We start from the raw sequence: 16,246 nt of genomic DNA, 5'->3' as shown, positions 1-16,246 counted from the left end.
TTCCACAGAATTGCACACAACTCCCACTAGCAGGAATGGGAGTTGTATTTCTGAATCTACTGGCATATAAGACCAGAAGGTACTTGGAAATACACAGCTGGAGAGACGCACTTGAAAGGGTTACTCTGGATTTACCTGCAGTCAGACTCTGGTTTCTGTGCCGAAGTCTGCAGTGTAGGTTATGCCTCTAGAGTACAAACTGTTTTAGCATGAGAAATAATTTTCTGTTTGCCTGTTCTAAATTCATATCAGGTACCTTTGTTTCTCTTGAAGTGACTTCTTCACTTCTAAGACTGTTTACTTTTGTCTTGCACAGTTGTTTCAAATGGTTGCTGCTTATTTTCTGATCTGGAGTCAATTCCTGTGACTCTCAGTGATATTTATTCTGTAATTAATACCTTTTTTTCCCAAATTTATCTTTTTACAGTTATTCAGTGAAAAAATAAGTGGAGCAGAAGGAACAAAGTTAGATGAGGAATTTCAAGAGATGGAAAGGGTAAGGAAATTTATATTATGGTTTTCAATGTTAAGCTATTGCAGAATCAAAAATGTTTCATGTTTCAAGTGATAGAATGGTATTGTAAATTTAGCTGGGGGGGGGGGAACCCCACAGTGTGCTTCCAAACAGAAATACATAAGGATAAATGAAAATTTATCTTTGAGCCTTGTCAGCTCAGCCAAGGGAGAAGAGACATCCTCAAAAGCTGTTCGAGCAGAGGAACAGGTTCCACTGACACCTGTCAGCAGTGAAGAGAAGCTCCTCCATGAATGGTGCAGAGTGTCAGGAGGCACCTTTTTCTTCTGTCTGGGAAATTAGAGAAATCTTCAGTGTTAGTGAGTCTTTGTATCTGTCACAAAGTCTTCCCATCTGATATTATTCATTATAAAAATCTAACTACTTAGGTGAGATTTTTCTCTTCATACAAAATTACATTTCTTAGTATAAATCCTTTTTCAGAAATTTATATGAACTATGGAAATTGAGATGTTTGCCATCCACTTCTTAGTTATTTTACAAATTAAACAATGTTACTGCCAGTTTCTGCTTTTACAGCTTTTATGTGCCTTTTTTTTTATTGGTTGCCACTGCCTTTCTGTGTGTTTTTTCATTTTCACAGTAGACCTAGGTCACAGCTTTTATTGTTGGTAGATTGAGAAAAAAGGTCTTGAATTTGTCATCCGAACAGGCTTCTAAGTTCCAGTTTCTTTGGCTATGGGATAATTATTTCCTTTCCCTACATTGTAAGGGTAAAAATAATATGCAGTCCTGAAGGGAGGAAAAGGGGAACAAACCAGAAATGTGATTTTTTTTCTTTTGCATTTCATAAACTATTAAATGGGAAGACAGTGCAAACTACTGCTTTAAATGACCCCAGCCCCAAGACTGAGGGATATATTCGCTCTTTGTCACATGTGGAGAAAAGCAGTCTTAGAAGCAACTATTGAGCTGGCAGGAAAATTGTAGTCTAAAATGTGTAAGCAGTCAAGACTGATGGGCTGGAAAGGCAAACCCACATTTTGATGTAAAACTTTCTCTTGTTCTCAGTACTACCTGCCAATCAGTGGGTTTTTTTGCAAAATTCTATCATAACTGTGAAATGGATATTTATGTTAAGCTACAATATTTTTTTTATTTTAAATAAAATTTCATAATCAGCTAGAATAGTATATTATGTCCAATAGAATGATCAACTTTCTAGTATGCAATTTGCTTTTTGCTAACTGTTACTTTTCTGTTTCAGAAAATTGATGTTACTAATAAAGCTGTAACGGAGCTTCTGTCCAAATCCACGGAGTATCTTCAGCCAAATCCAGGTAGGACAGGAACAGTAGGTCCTGGATTTTGATGAACATTGTTTTATTACTTGGAAATTAATTCTAGGCAAATAAAAGCTAATTAGGTCATCATGGTGAGGCTTCTCTCTGGAGTTCTGCAAAGTTCTTCTAAGGAAGTGAGGGAGAGAGAGCAGGAGATTGGCTTTGGCTGTGCTTGTATCTACTCTGTGTTGGCTTTCTGCAGTATTTCTAATCAAGGGGCTCACAGGCAGGACTATTCAAAGGAATGTGAGTGTTGGTGAATATCCACAGATGACAACAACCACTCCCACTGTGTATTTGCTTGAAGTAACGATGCTCTTTCAGCTGGGAGTAAAAACCATTTTCATATGACCCACATTGTTGAATGGAATCTTATTCCAACTTTTGACTACCAAGTACTGACAACAAAACCCTTACCAATCTGCACACCAGCTTAGTGACTTGCTTTGCGACTTTGCTTGTTAAATGATTAGTTTTAAAAGTGGTTTTATCACTTTTTTTTTTTTAATGTCCTCCTTAGCATACAGAGCCAAGCTGGGAATGCTGAACACTATGTCAAAGATCAGAGGCCAAGTTAAAACCACAGGCTATCCCCAGACAGAGGGACTCCTGGGAGACTGCATGATACGGTATGGCAGAGAGCTGGGCGATGAGTCTATGTTTGGTGAGTTTGTGAATCTCCTCTGTGAATATTTCTGCATAAAGTTCTTTGCAAAATGTTACTCAGGGGCATAACCTGTGTAAATAGCTACTGCAGGTAAGAGGGAAAGTTTAAGTACAGGGATCAGAGGATGATTGATATAGTTAAGAAAAATGATGCTTCTGCGCGTTTGTCCACCTCTGTTGCAGGTGGGTTTGCTAACATTGATAACTGGTGCTGTCTGATCATCCCTGTTATTTCCATAACCATTTTATTTTCTAAGTTGCCAAACCTAAGTAATTTAGGGTGATTCTTAGATGCAGTGTATTTCTTTTAACCTTTAAATAAAAATGATGCTGTATTTGAGAAGTAAAGGAAGGGAAACATTTCTTGTGGAAAAAAATAAACAGTGACTTTAGATAATTTTTTTTTTTTTAATAATGACCTGGGCAAATACAGTAGGGAAAACAGTAATTTTTTTTCCTTTGATGCCCTTCATGGAAAAAAAAGGTAATTCAGAACAAAAACTTTACAGTTCTAGTTTTCTGTATGGAACAAGCGTAGCTTGAATTATTTTTTTTTTACTCTTCAAGGGCCTCTGGCAAATACAAAGATACCTATTTGAAATGGGTATTTGATTAGACAAATTTTCTGCTTTTGCATATATTTGCATATAAGTAGCTTATTCTTTACCATAGGCCTTGCACTACTGGATGCTGGTGAGAGCATGAAGCAAATGGCAGAAGTGAAGGACTCGCTTGATATCAATGTCAAACAAAATTTTATTGATCCTCTACAGTTATTGCAGGACAAAGATTTAAAAGAGATTGGGGTAAGTTTTCCAGGGCAAATCTTCACTTATGAATAATGAGAGTCAATCAAACTCTACTTTCCTGAGATTTTTCTTGAAAGCAATAAGGCAAATAAATTTCACTGCATATAAGTTTCTCTCTCTGGCAAAACAGTGATGAAATCCACTTAAAATCAATGCCTGGCTGTTTCTCACTCGTCTAACCTACTCCATTTGCTATATTGCTTGTAGAATCAGTACAAGGATAGTGAAAAGAATGATATCCTTTGTTTTTCTGCTATTTTATTTTAACCAACATCTTTATTAAATCTTATGAACATGTGAGTGGGCTGTGATTTACTGCTAGTGATTATCCTATCTTACCATCTCTGTCAGCCTAAAGCTGTTTATAATAGAGAATGAATATAACTGTTAGAAAAGGCTATTCAGGGCAATCACAGAACGTTCTGAAAAGTGTCATAAAATGCTGAAGTGCCATATGCCACTATAGGAAAAATATAGGACACTAAGGAACACATTTTTAACCTTTAGAGTTAAGTTTTTCAGTGTTTTTGTTTACAATGTGACAATTCAAAGAAAGCCAGGCAGTCTCTGTTTGAATCTGTTGATTCCAATGGATTTGAGTAATAAGCAAGTTAAAATGATGAAATGCAGAAATGAAAGTTATTTTATTTGTTTACACATAAATGGATGTGGAAAGCATAGCAAAAAGATAGTAATAATGTCTTGATGTCTCTAACTGTCTCCCATGATACATAACTGTTTTCAGTTGTGGTTCTTGTGAACTGATGAAAAGAAGTTGTTTGACGTTAGTTTTAATGAGCATTTTGTACTGTCACTTTGAGTCCATTCTCCAAGTCTGTCAGACCCGTGATTTTTGGCAACAGAAAAACTTGTGTAGGTAGATGGATGTGTCAAGTTGATACCTAACAAAGAGAGCAAGAATACAAGATTTATTGAAGCACTGCTTATGATGGGAAAATAACCCTTTAACTTTTAGCAGTCGTATTGCAAGCAATTCAAGACATAAAATCGAATTACATGTAGATTAGGGTGACACACACATATTTAGGTGGATCCTGCTTCTCATTCGGAGAATCTGAGGTGTTGCATATTTAGTGAACTCCATGAGGTGGATGTCTAAGATTAGCAAATCAAAATAGCCAATACCCCACGTGCAAACAAATGGCTGTTTATTAAAATTTCATTCAGCCCTTGACTTACCTGATGCTGCTTCGGATCAAAGGGATGGGCTGTTAATAATCTCTGAGCCTTGTATTTCTCTGAGTCTGCATATATTTGCATCCTTAACTGAAATCTCCTGTGTTTGTTTGGGCATGTCCTGTTTGGTCCTTCTCATAAATGTTTTGTCTAATTTAGCATCATCTGAAGAAACTGGAAGGACGCCGTTTGGATTATGATTATAAAAAGAAGCGTTTTGGAAAGATCCCGGATGAAGAAGTTAGACAAGCAGTAGAAAAATTTGAAGAGTCAAAGGAACTGGCTGAAAGAAGCATGTTCAATTTCTTAGAAAATGATGTAAGTCTGTCCTGCATTTTTGTTTGCTGCAGTACATCCAGGAGGGCAAATGTGTGGGACTAGATAAAGCCTGTCCCATCCTTCACAGAAGGTAAGGTCTGAAAGCAGAAAGTGCCTCTCCCTGCTTTTAATCTCCTGTCAGAGAAGAACATAATGCACAGCACAAATGGGACAACTCAAGAATTCAGAAATTTCTTCTGGAGATACAGTGGCTCAGACAAGATTGCCACAGAGGTCTTAAATAGAACTAGCTGAGAGTAGAATGCAGTTTGGTCAGTGAGAGGGTGAAAGTTGGAAGATTAGCATAGTCATAGACCTGCTGCTGAAACTATGAGCAAGGGTCTATACCCTTTATGAATTTTAGATCACTTACAGCCAAAACTTTGCTGCTGTTTTGGAGTCTCTGAATGATTTTACCTCTGAAAATCATTATTGTTACTATTTGGCTCTGAAAATTACTCCATAGAGTGAGTTTGTGGCTTGGGCCCAGGTATGTGGACTTTGGCTCAGAGTCCAAGTCCATCATAAATGATGTCTAAATAAGGAGCAGCTGTGGTCATTCAGGATAATCCTCTCTTCTGTCCACACACAGATGAATAGCAGGATGTGCTTTCTCCCATGTAATCATGGAATTGTAGGAAAAGAGAACTGGACCCATTTGGGCCTATTCCAAAGCTTTCTCTTCTCCTTTAGGTGCAGCATCACAGCAAATGCACTTATAAATTAAGAAGTGTGCTGTCTGAGCAAACTGCAACAAAGAGGAGCTGTTAAGTGAGAATATTTAACTGCAAGCAGCCTCTCCCTCTGTGCACACCCAGTTATAAACTAGTGTTTGTAAATGGGACACATTTGTTCCAGCAGGGTATAGTGTAAGGCAGTAAAGCCTCTTGCTGCTTCACCAGTGCAAGTTATATGAGGGCAGCAAAAACTGTAATGTGCTCCATCAACAGTTCCAGCACTGTCCCACTGTTGGCTCTACCAATTGCCTGATTGCACTGTGTGTGTGTTTTACAATTCTACCTTCCATCAGCAGCTGAGAAATGTTTCAGAGAGTGTTTATCATTAGTCAAAGCACCAAACTGAGGGTAAAACAGTGCAGGAGTTGAACTGGTTTAGCTGAGCCACTAGAGAACTTATGAGTTATGCTTTCTAGTATAACCTACCTTTGGGAGGGTGTGAACTGGATGTCCCTCTGGGGTTTTTTCCATACCCATTTCCTATTGTTTCTCTTTAAAGAAAGCTCTGTGCTCTTTCCCTTCCATTTTCCATGCTGACTCAGTCTGTCTGTCTTCCTCGAACTTCTCATTGCAGCCTTGTGGTCTAACCCCAGTCTAACTGGGTTTGCAGAGATCTTAACTGCAATCACTTCCTTATGATCCTTTCCAGTTCCCCAAGTGTCTCCCTCTCTTGGTCTTCTTGCCATGCAGTCTCTGCTCTCTTGAGGTCTGGTTCCCAGCCACCTTGCCAGGTGCCTTTTCCAGACTCAGTCCTGATCCTGATCTTTCTCAGGTTTTTGCACAGCCAGTTCCAGACCTCCCACATCGACACTGTTGCAGGCACTTCTTATCAGATCCATCTTCCTGCCTTTCCCACTCAACCAGTCCCAGGCTCATCTTCCTAAGTGGCTTTTAGTCCCTCAAGTTTCTCTGGCTCTTTCCCAGTTTCTCTCTCTCTCTTCTAATACACAATTCCATATTTCTTCTGGCTCACAGTTTTTCTTGTTTGGACAATCTTTTTCTCTGACCACCCCATCCAAACCCCAGGCACTTTGTGTGTTGTCCTCAGCTGTTTATATTACTCTCTTCTGACTGTGATGGAATTATATCAGCTGTTGGTTTGGTTCTATGCATTTTATTTCTGTGTGCTATGTGACAGTGTTTGGCTCTCTTGGAGTCCTGGCAGAATTTCTAATGGTCTTTTTAACTGAGTAAAAGCAGACAAAGGATAGCACAAAGTTGCCATGGGTCCATAAAACATTTGTAGAAAGCTTACTCAGATATTTTCTTGTGATCCAGTGTCTGAAGACATCATGATGGAATGGAAACATGTTAGACTTCTTGGGGTCTGTCTTCTTAATGTTGTCTTAAAGGAAGAGGACAAATCTGTTACTGCTCCATCCCCTCAAACAGCTTGAACTTTTCTGCTTGTCTTAGGAGAATGAGATTATTTGTTACCTCATGAATAAAAATATTTTGAAATTTTTTTTTCTCCTTCATATTCTCCCTTTCCTCCACATTCATATTTTTGAACGAGGGGGTGATGCTTTTAAAATCCAAATAGGTAAATCAGGTTTCATTTATCGGTTTATAAATGCTGCCATCTAGTGAGGTAAGTTCAGATCATTTCAGAACTGTAGTTTATAAACATTGCTAATCAACACTAATGGGTCTGAGTCACAAGAGCTGTCACGGTGTAATTTCTTCCAACATTCTGATCAGAAAAGCCCTATTTTCACCTGCTAAGGGGTCATGTCCTGTTAAATGTTTCGGGCTTGGGTGTTGACAGACAGCTGGCTTGGAAGTTGAAAGCAGAAGGGATTTGCACATTGTGAGAGGAAATGACTCAAGGACCCAACCCTGAGTTAGTGAACTAGAAGTTACACCTCAGTTTTGTTCAGTTTCCAACTGGCACTTTCTTTGACAGACTCACATGTGCTCTTTTCCAACAGCCTCCACAAGGTACCGTGGTCTTTTGAGATACCAGGTCTGTTTTGAATGATCTGTTCATTTATCCTTCAGCTGAACGTACTGCAGGCTCCTTACAACTATTTTCCTCTCTGTATTTCAGATAGAACAAGTCAGCCAGTTGGCTGTGTTTGTAGAAGCAGCACTAGATTACCATAAACAATCCACAGAAATCTTGGAGGATCTGCAGAGCAAGCTGCAAAACCGGTAAGACTGAACCCCTCAGAAAGTTTTGATCCTCTTTTGCAGCCGAGGTTCACGACTGTGGAAGGTCACTGAAGCAGGAGATCCTGTAGCACCAGCTCACAGATGCACATTTGCTGTGCTTTGTGCTGTGCTGAACTCCACTGCTTTCAACTGCTGCCACCTGGCAGGTTTTTGCTGTGCTGGGAGACTTTAATGCAATGCAGGATCTGCCCAGGGAGCTCTGAGTGTGTGCAGAGTGTCTCACATCTGCGGAGGTTAATGAGGACAGCCTCCCTTTGTTTGGAAGTTTATTTCAACTTGCATACCTGGAGTTGTGTTTTGGAGGCTTTGCTGAGGAGTTGGCCTCTTTTCGTTGAGATTAAAGGTAGAACAACATTCTACAGCACAGTGAGGAACCAGCCAGCTGGCTCAGAACACAGCTGTGCTGTAACACACGTGTGAAAGGCCCAGGTACTTTGTGTCATCCTGGGAGAAGTTAAAAATGCTGCTGCCATTAATGTGTTCTTGGAGTACCAGAGACCTGAGTGTCACTGTAGCAAAGGCAGAGTCGAGATAAGTCTCTGGGGCTTTCAGATCAGGGTGGACATGGTGGCTGTGAGCAGTGACATGAGGGTATCTGTGTCTGCAGACACCCTGCACCATCCCAGCTGGAGGGGGCAGGGAGACAAGGAGTTCTCAGCTGGGCCACATGCACATACAGGGAGGGGTATTGAGGCAGTTGTGGTGGCCAAATGGTTGTTTCCCATTTTCTCTAATGAAAAGGCAGTGTGTGAGATGCAGTGCCTGGGCCTCTGTCCTGGCTGTGTTTCTGCATATGCCATTTGCAGTTGAGCTTTCCAGAGAGCTCATTCCTGCAACTTGTGCTGCACTCAGTGGCAGCCATGGGTGCTCATCACTTCTCAAACTCAGACTGTTAAGTTTTATGCCTCTGTCAGCAGGATGGAAATATTAAATAAAATTCTTAAATAGAACAGGGACTTGTTGAAATTCAAGGATTGCATTAGAATTGAGGAGCCTTTAGTAAAAACACACACTCCCCCCAAAAAACCCAACCCAACCAACCAAAAAGCCCACCACAATAAAACCAAAACCAGCAGGAGGTTTTCTTACCCCACCTTTCAAACAGCAAAGCACTGAACCTGAGCTTAAGTTCTGTTAGTATTCCTTCCTTCAAGGTCAGTCTCTTGCCACTCTTCTCTCTGTTACAGAATAAATGTAGCATCTAGTCGGCCTAAACGTGAATTTAAGCCAAAGCCTGTAATAACTACAACTCTGGAAATTGGTGATAATCAGCAGCACAATGGGATTGCCTATAGTTCTTCCATAAAAACATCAGGTAAGTCTGTCACCACAGAATTACTCTGTCCATAGATGTTTTGCCAGGGTGTTGCTTGAGGTATTCCTTGTACCATGAAGAACAACGAATCCATGAGGCATCAGTATTCGTGCATTTGACTCCAGTTTGTTCTCCAGATTTGGAAATGGAATTGTGAAGCAGTGTTCCTCTCAACAGCCTCTCACCCATCTGAAATTTAGGTGTGGCATTCTGCTTGGTCTTTTATGTTCTCTGTATTGCCACTGAGGGTGGGAGGAGAGAGGGAGAGACACTTGCAGAAAACAGTTCATTTCTTGCAAAGACAGATGCCTATGGTGGGTGTGTTTGATCACTGTTTGGAGTATCTCCAGGTGCTAATTTTTTCTCCACAATCTGAGACCATAAATGATCAGTACAGGATGTTAACTATTAGCTATGTAAAATTCAGAGAGATGACTCCCACCCTTACTGATTTTATTAACATTTTTTACTTTACTGCCCTCTAAATTATATGTGCATTAATGAACTGAAGTAGGTGTGGTGGTGTGGGCATAGGATCCCTCCTTTGATTAGGCCCTGATTCCACAAAAAAAAATCAACTGTTGAAAGTTGTATGAATATTAATAATTAGTAAGGTTGCACTACTCATTAAAATAGCTTTTCTTCATCTCATGAATAAAATTATTTTGTCCTATCTCCTTAATGACTACAGTGCATGATGAAAGTTAAAAGACCAAACCAATAAAAAACCCAAACAAACAAAAAAATCAAAACACAGAAGACAACTATATGCAAAGAAAAGACAACCAAAAAAAGCCAAATTTTTCCATAAATATTTTTTGTAAAGAAAATAGAGGGGATGTAGGAAGCCAAAGGTTCCCTTCTCTGCTTGGCGTGGTACGTAAGATCTTTTTCTGAATGTTTTTCTTTTTATTTTTTTCCTACCTTTCCATTTTTCCTCTTCCCTCCAGTCTTGTTTCTTTTTAAAGGTTGTTGGAAGAGAAATGAGAGAACTAAAAGTGAAAGAATAAAGCTTGGAGCTGTAACTTCATGCTCCTTCTAATGTCTCTTTAATTTTCTTTGCACTGTGCTACAAGAGGAAGCTATTATACAATCCACACTGAAGGGGATTTGCAGCAGTTTGGCAGCATAAATCCACCCAGCAAGATCTGATTCCTCGATTTGTTTGAGGCTCCTCTTGCTGCCTGAATGCTGAGAGTAGTTTTTGTGTTGCTGTCAAACGTGGGATGGAGGGAGACAACCCCCTCTGCACATTCTCCCAGGTCAGACCACTGGTTCCTAAGACATGTGATCCAAGGACACATTTCATCCAAAGCACTGGAGATGTTTGCAGTGATCAATAACTTCCTGGTTATTTTATGGAAGTAGCAAAATCATAGCAACTTTATTAAAAATTCAGCATACAATTTCTAGGCCCCAGTCAATTACTTATCAAGTTATCATAGCTTTTATTTTGTTCTGTTTTACATGTGCAGTGGAGAAAGGAGATTCAGATTCAGCATTTGTTTATAAACTAGTGTGTCAAACCACATTACAGTGGTTTATCATTGCCATCAAGTAATTGATCCAAGATGTCCTTTAAGGGTAATCAATCCTGCCTTTGGGAGAAAGATAGATGATGACTTCTCAAGGTTGCTTCCAGCCCACTTAGTTAAAGAAAAGTCCCAGTTTTAATGAGCTAAAGTTCAGTGAAAACTGAAAAATAAATGACCACTGACCACTAAGATAAGGAAGGAGTGAGCCACTTCCACTCATTGGCTCCATTGCATGAACTGTTTGCATATCATTAAATGAAGGGTTGTCACTTACTGCTTCAGTCTCTCAGGGCTGTCAGAATGCCAAAGAACTAAAACAAAGATGAAAGAGATGAAAGGGAGAAATGGGATATATGTAACAATTCTTGCCATTCTTAGTGTTGCTAATAACAGCAGAAAGACCACGTATCACCTTTTTTCTCCTGAATAAAGTGTGAGTGCTGTGCTTACCTCCCCAGCAGGTACAATCACCAGTGATATCACTGTTTATTCTCTTCTCTTTTCCTCTTCCTACTCAGAATTTTTCCATATGGATTTCTGTGGAAGTGCTGTGGGGTCAATATGCCCAGCTCATAAATGGGGAAACCTTTCTGTCCCTTTTTAAAATCAGAATCATGAAACAGATTAGATTTATGGTCTGTGATTTAGAGATGTGAACCAGGCAGCTTTAAGCAAAACTGCTAAATGTCTTCAGGTCTCCCTGTGGTGGGGGGATAGTATGACAATCATCCTCTTTTCCTTTAGAAAACTGACCTCTTCATCCTACACAAACAAGTATTTTCATGCTTAGTTTTTCCTGTTTACACATTGACCCTCACAAAATATAGATGTTTAATTTCTCTGATACTGTCACTCAAGGTAAGTAGTATCGTGGTGTTCAGAGGACCCCTGGAGATCAACAGGTCAGTTCAAAGTAAGCCATGATACTTTAACACAACTGCCACATTACAGATCTGAGTGTGGAACTCACTTTTTCTGTGTTTCACAACAGTTTCTCAAGTTAAGTGTCATCTTCTTGGGGCAGAAACCGTATTTTCCTTTGTATGGGGATTATTTACTACTAATGACTTGCACACATTTGCAGGGCTAGATTCACATAAACCTAATTTTTATGTTGTGATTTATTTGGCTGCTTTGAGTAAGCACAGATAAAAAAAATCTGTATTTTAGTTCTAATTCTTTGTTATCCTCATTAATCATCTGCAGCTGTGAGCATCATCTGGCTCATTTTAGAACTCTGTAATTGCTGTATTACATCATGCCTTTCACTCGTTTTGTTTGTCAGGTTTGACTCTGATATGAAGTAAATGGATCTGGTTGCCACGTGCTGGAATTTAACATAAGCATCTAAGTGTTTGCTCACTTCAGCTACAAGGGAGGCTGGGATTAATTATGTTAGGAAGCTTCCAGTTTGCAATTATTAAAGTACAGTCTTGCTGTCTTATGTATACAACATGGTATAGAGGACAGAGTAGATGCAGTTACAGGCAGTAACTCCCTTTCGGGAAAACAAGCAAGTAAAAAACCAGTCTGTCATTGAATGGCATTCTGGCTTCATCCTGTAACACTCCAGAAATCACAGACAGTTTCTTGCTTAACCTGGTGTTTGCTGTCCAGGCCTGAGTGGTGTGAAAGTTAATGACAATTCTTTTTTGAATGTGACAGGAAAGTGTGGCAGTTTTAACCCCACAGCTAGAGAAATAAAGGAGATGTGTTTGAAGTTGCAAATCAACATAAGTCCTGTTTGCAGAAATACAAGAGTGCAGTTTCTTTGGCTGAAACCTCTGCAATGTATGTGCAAGTGTTTAATAGACAGCAAAAGGCTGGAGTGGTGCCAGCAGCTCTGTGATGTTAACCAGTGTGTGTTGCAGACTGTCAGGCAGCACTGCCCCTGTTACCTTTGTCAGGGAAGCTTTGTCTCATTGGATTATACAGTAGCAGCAGCTGCCTGACTCTAATGAAGACTTTGACTGATCCTACAGCCTGGAGTGAAACCGGTTGTGCTGGCTGTGACCATTAGTTGAAAATCTTTCCAGGCTGCCAGACATCTTTTCAGTTCTTTGGAGCTTAAAATGAACCAAATGTGATCCATCTCATATCAGGTACCTTACTGTCAGAAATTAACAGGCCTGCAATAATAAATTAGCCCCATTGGAGCAGCTGGTGAAAGCGAGGAACTCTGTCAATTATTCTGAGTGCTGCCTTCTGCTGTTGACAGTTCCAGAGAGCTGGTACCAGTTCTACCTTGGCAAAGGCTGAAAATAGCTCAGCTATTTTTAACACAATCAGTCCTCTTTTGGTTTTAAACAGAGTCCGTTTTACTGGGCAACTGACTCCTCTTTATTTCTGCTTGGACTGTTTCAGCAAAAATAGGAGAACCAGGCTTTCCCCTGGACCAGTATATTAGACCAGCCCTAATTTAGTTTGTTCCTGTAAAACTACCCTGAGCCTTCCACAGGCAGAGGACGAGTCTGGCTCTGGGGCAGTGCTGCTCTGGGGAGGTTTGCTGAGCGGGATCTCTGCTGGCAATTCTCTCCCATTGTTATAAATAAAAGCTCTCTTCTGTTGCTATACAGCATAAAACATACCCACAAAATAGAAAAGTAATTCCTACTTGCCAGTTTTATAACACCAGATATTGCCCCAATTGTATTATTGTCAATTAAAAAGATGATTTCACCTGTCTGTTCTCACTGACTGATCACCAGAATAGTTTTCAGCTGGTTTCCTCAAGAGACCTTCTCCTAATTCCTTTATCTAGAAAATGCTGAAAAGTTTCTTTTTAGTAGTTTTCTGTGTATTACCATGATTAACAGATTAAAATGCATTTTTGCCACCTTAGCTACTATATCTGTATTGCATTACTAGTTGTATGCTGATTTACCCAGTAAAAAATGATTCCTCAAGGGGATTGCATGATTAGCATGTGGGATAGCTGGGGGAGAGAGTCCAGACTGGTATATCAGAAAATTGTTGCAATGTTCCAAATAAGACAACCTAAACAACTTACATTAGCAGTTCAACCTCTTAAATATTAAGTTCTACTGTTCTAGAGGTGTCATGCTGCCAGGTGTTGCACTGCTGTTTACATGGCAACAGCATGAAATCTTTTCTCCTATTCTTCCTTTATAAATGTATTTTAAATTACCAGACTTTCATTTGGATATACTAATATGTCTTTAAAAAATATGTTATGACTGAACTTCAGTTGAACCTCTGGCTATCCTTGGCCATGGAGCTAAGCTTTACCATTTGAACATTAGATTAAATTTCATTAGAATAAGTTATTATTCACAAATATGAATTAATATATTACATATATATCTTTACCACAAATCCAAGACAATGAACAGCCCTTCATGAGAATATCTTTATAAAAGGTAACTGCATTTCCAAGGTTAACTTCTTTTGCTAATGGTGGTTCTGTTTTATACCTTATATTGTAGAATATACTTTATATTATATTTTATATTTATATTTACTTGTTTTCCTGTAAATAGATGTACTTACTATTACATTTGCATATGGTAACACTAATATTTTAAAAGAGTGATTTGGAATGAAGATCTTTATAGCAGGGCAAACACTTTAAGTCACAAGAACGGCCAGATCCTGTATTGGAAAACTGTTTTCATCCCTAAAATAGTTTGACAGGCACTGTTGTTTCCCAGCATAGCCTTTGCTGTAGTTCAGAGGGACGTGTACAACAAAGGATTTGAGCACGTGAACTTGGGGAGCAGTAGCCCAGAAGTGCCTGTCACTGCTCAGCTGAGGTGAGGGTGGAAGCCTTGCTCCTGCAAAGGCACAAGTAGTGTGACAGTCCAGGTGGCTGCCTGCAGGCTGCAGGTGTGTGCAGGGAGGAGGGACTCAGAGCCCCTGCCCTCCTGGTATCCACCCAGGAGCACTGGGCTGCTCTGCAATTTGTTTAAATGATTCCTTGTCATTTCCCCTGTTGACTGTTCTGCTTCCTCAGCTCCTGCCCTTCTGATCCCTCTGTGGCAGCTGCTCCAGGGACCACACTGGTTTTGACAACTGATTACTCAAACCTTCAGTTTGAGATAAACATCCTTTGCAAAGGGAAGGCAGCTAGGAATGAAAATGGAGTAGCATCTGTACTTAAGGGAGGAACAGAATTACACTTTAAACTTACTGTAACTAGTCCTGTATTCTATATGCAGAAGCACCAGATGTTAGTGGGTAAAAGCAATGGAAAAACTATCAACAGGACAGCAGAGCTACATTTTTGACCCATTGTTTCATGCTTAGTGACTGGTGGGATGCTGTGAAGCTTGATTAATATGGGTGTTTTTTCTGTCACTGGGGCAGGTTCTTCAGTGCACATGGATCAGCCTTGCTGCCAAGCTCTCTACGACTTTGAGCCAGAAAATGAAGGCGAGCTTGGGTTTAAGGAAGGGGACATCATAACTCTGACCAACCAGATTGATGAGAATTGGTATGAGGGGATGTTAAATGGAGAGTCTGGCTTCTTCCCCATTAATTATGTTGAAGTGATAGTTCCCTTGCCTCAGTGATTGTGTCATTTGAGCTGTGAACATGATTTCATGACTGAAATGGATTCACAAATGTTCTGTCAGTGTGGCATTCTGTGAAAGCCTTGCTATTTGACTGACTTACTGACTTTTGTATGCGTCTTTTTAAAATGTATTTATTTTATATTCAAAAAAATTTCACCTTCCCTGATTTGTCAACCTGCAAAAAAACCCATACCTAGTTTTTTTGCTTTGTGCCTTGAAGATCACTGTATGAAGTGTTTACTGGTAGCTCACTGTTGCTCCAAAAATGCATTTCCTCGCTATTATTGTATGTGGATTTTTTTTTTACCTTTGGCTGCAATGATTTTACTATTGAAAACCATTTTTAAAAATACTGTTAGTGAAGCTAACTGTAACCAGTTCCTCAGTTACTGATGTCATTGAGCTCTTTTCATCTATCACACTGTAATTTATTGTGAACAAGTTAATACATCTTTCACATTGTATGTTGACAAAAGGCAAAGTGGTTGTTGTCAATATGATGATGATGTTGTACTAAGTACAAGTTCTCAGCATTGAAAAATCCTATAATTTACTGACCAAACTGAATAAATATTTCTGTGGGATAAGAAGAGTGGCTACTGCTTTTATACCTGTAGTTCTGGCACTTGTTTTTGAACTGGAAGTCACTTTTGCTGAATATATGAGCTTTCAGTGACAAAAACAATGCTACATTAAAAATGCACGAATAAAGACAAAGTATTAGTTCTATAACACCTCAGGCACTGAATTCTAATCATCTTGACACCTCTCTACTGATTGTTTAGAATTTATAATGTCTAACTTTTTTTTTTCTAGGAGGAGGATAAGAGACAAATTCCTTGGAACTAAGTACAAACTGCTTCTAGTTCCACAGAGGTTGTATAGAACACCTGTGAGAGAAATAGGTATCCCTGGTGCCTACTGCAAACAAATGAAAAGTCAATACACTTCTACTTTTTATGTTTAGTTGAAAGGGAGGGAAAGGAGAAAAAAAGAGAAAGTGATGTGATAACTAAAGATATGCTAAAAAAAAGCCTCAAAATTAAGGACAAATTTAGGCATCCTAAGTACTAAATGAAGTTAGAATCACTGTGTTTCTCTATTGCCATCTCTTGCATGTTTAGTGATGGAACAGTGACCA

At 39.4% G+C, this 16,246-nt stretch overlaps 1 protein-coding gene across 4 annotated transcripts in view; it reads left to right on the top strand.

Annotated features, from left to right (window-relative positions):
• Positions 1-15,695, top strand: part of SH3GL3 (SH3 domain containing GRB2 like 3, endophilin A3) — a 71,155-nt gene extending 55,460 nt beyond the window's left edge. For all 4 annotated transcript variants that reach the window (XM_029958711.1, XM_029958714.1, XM_029958713.1 and 1 more), the window contains 8 exons: positions 428-496; positions 1,743-1,815; positions 2,339-2,482; positions 3,157-3,290; positions 4,650-4,808; positions 7,596-7,699; positions 8,908-9,035; positions 14,897-15,695. In XM_029958711.1, coding sequence (XP_029814571.1) covers positions 428-496; positions 1,743-1,815; positions 2,339-2,482; positions 3,157-3,290; positions 4,650-4,808; positions 7,596-7,699; positions 8,908-9,035; positions 14,897-15,102 — 1,017 coding nt within the window. In that variant the 3' untranslated portion in view covers positions 15,103-15,695. The remainder of the gene's footprint in view (positions 1-427; positions 497-1,742; positions 1,816-2,338; positions 2,483-3,156; positions 3,291-4,649; positions 4,809-7,595; positions 7,700-8,907; positions 9,036-14,896) is intronic.
• The last annotated feature ends 551 nt before the right edge of the window (positions 15,696-16,246 follow it).

This window comes from Manacus vitellinus, unplaced genomic scaffold (assembly GCF_001715985.3).
Source record: "Manacus vitellinus isolate BGI_N305 unplaced genomic scaffold, ASM171598v3 scaffold_16_pilon, whole genome shotgun sequence".
In the NCBI taxonomy this organism is placed as follows: domain Eukaryota; kingdom Metazoa; phylum Chordata; class Aves; order Passeriformes; family Pipridae; genus Manacus; species Manacus vitellinus.
Note: the sequence above shows the minus strand (reverse complement) of the source record. Positions and strands in the feature narration are given on the sequence as shown.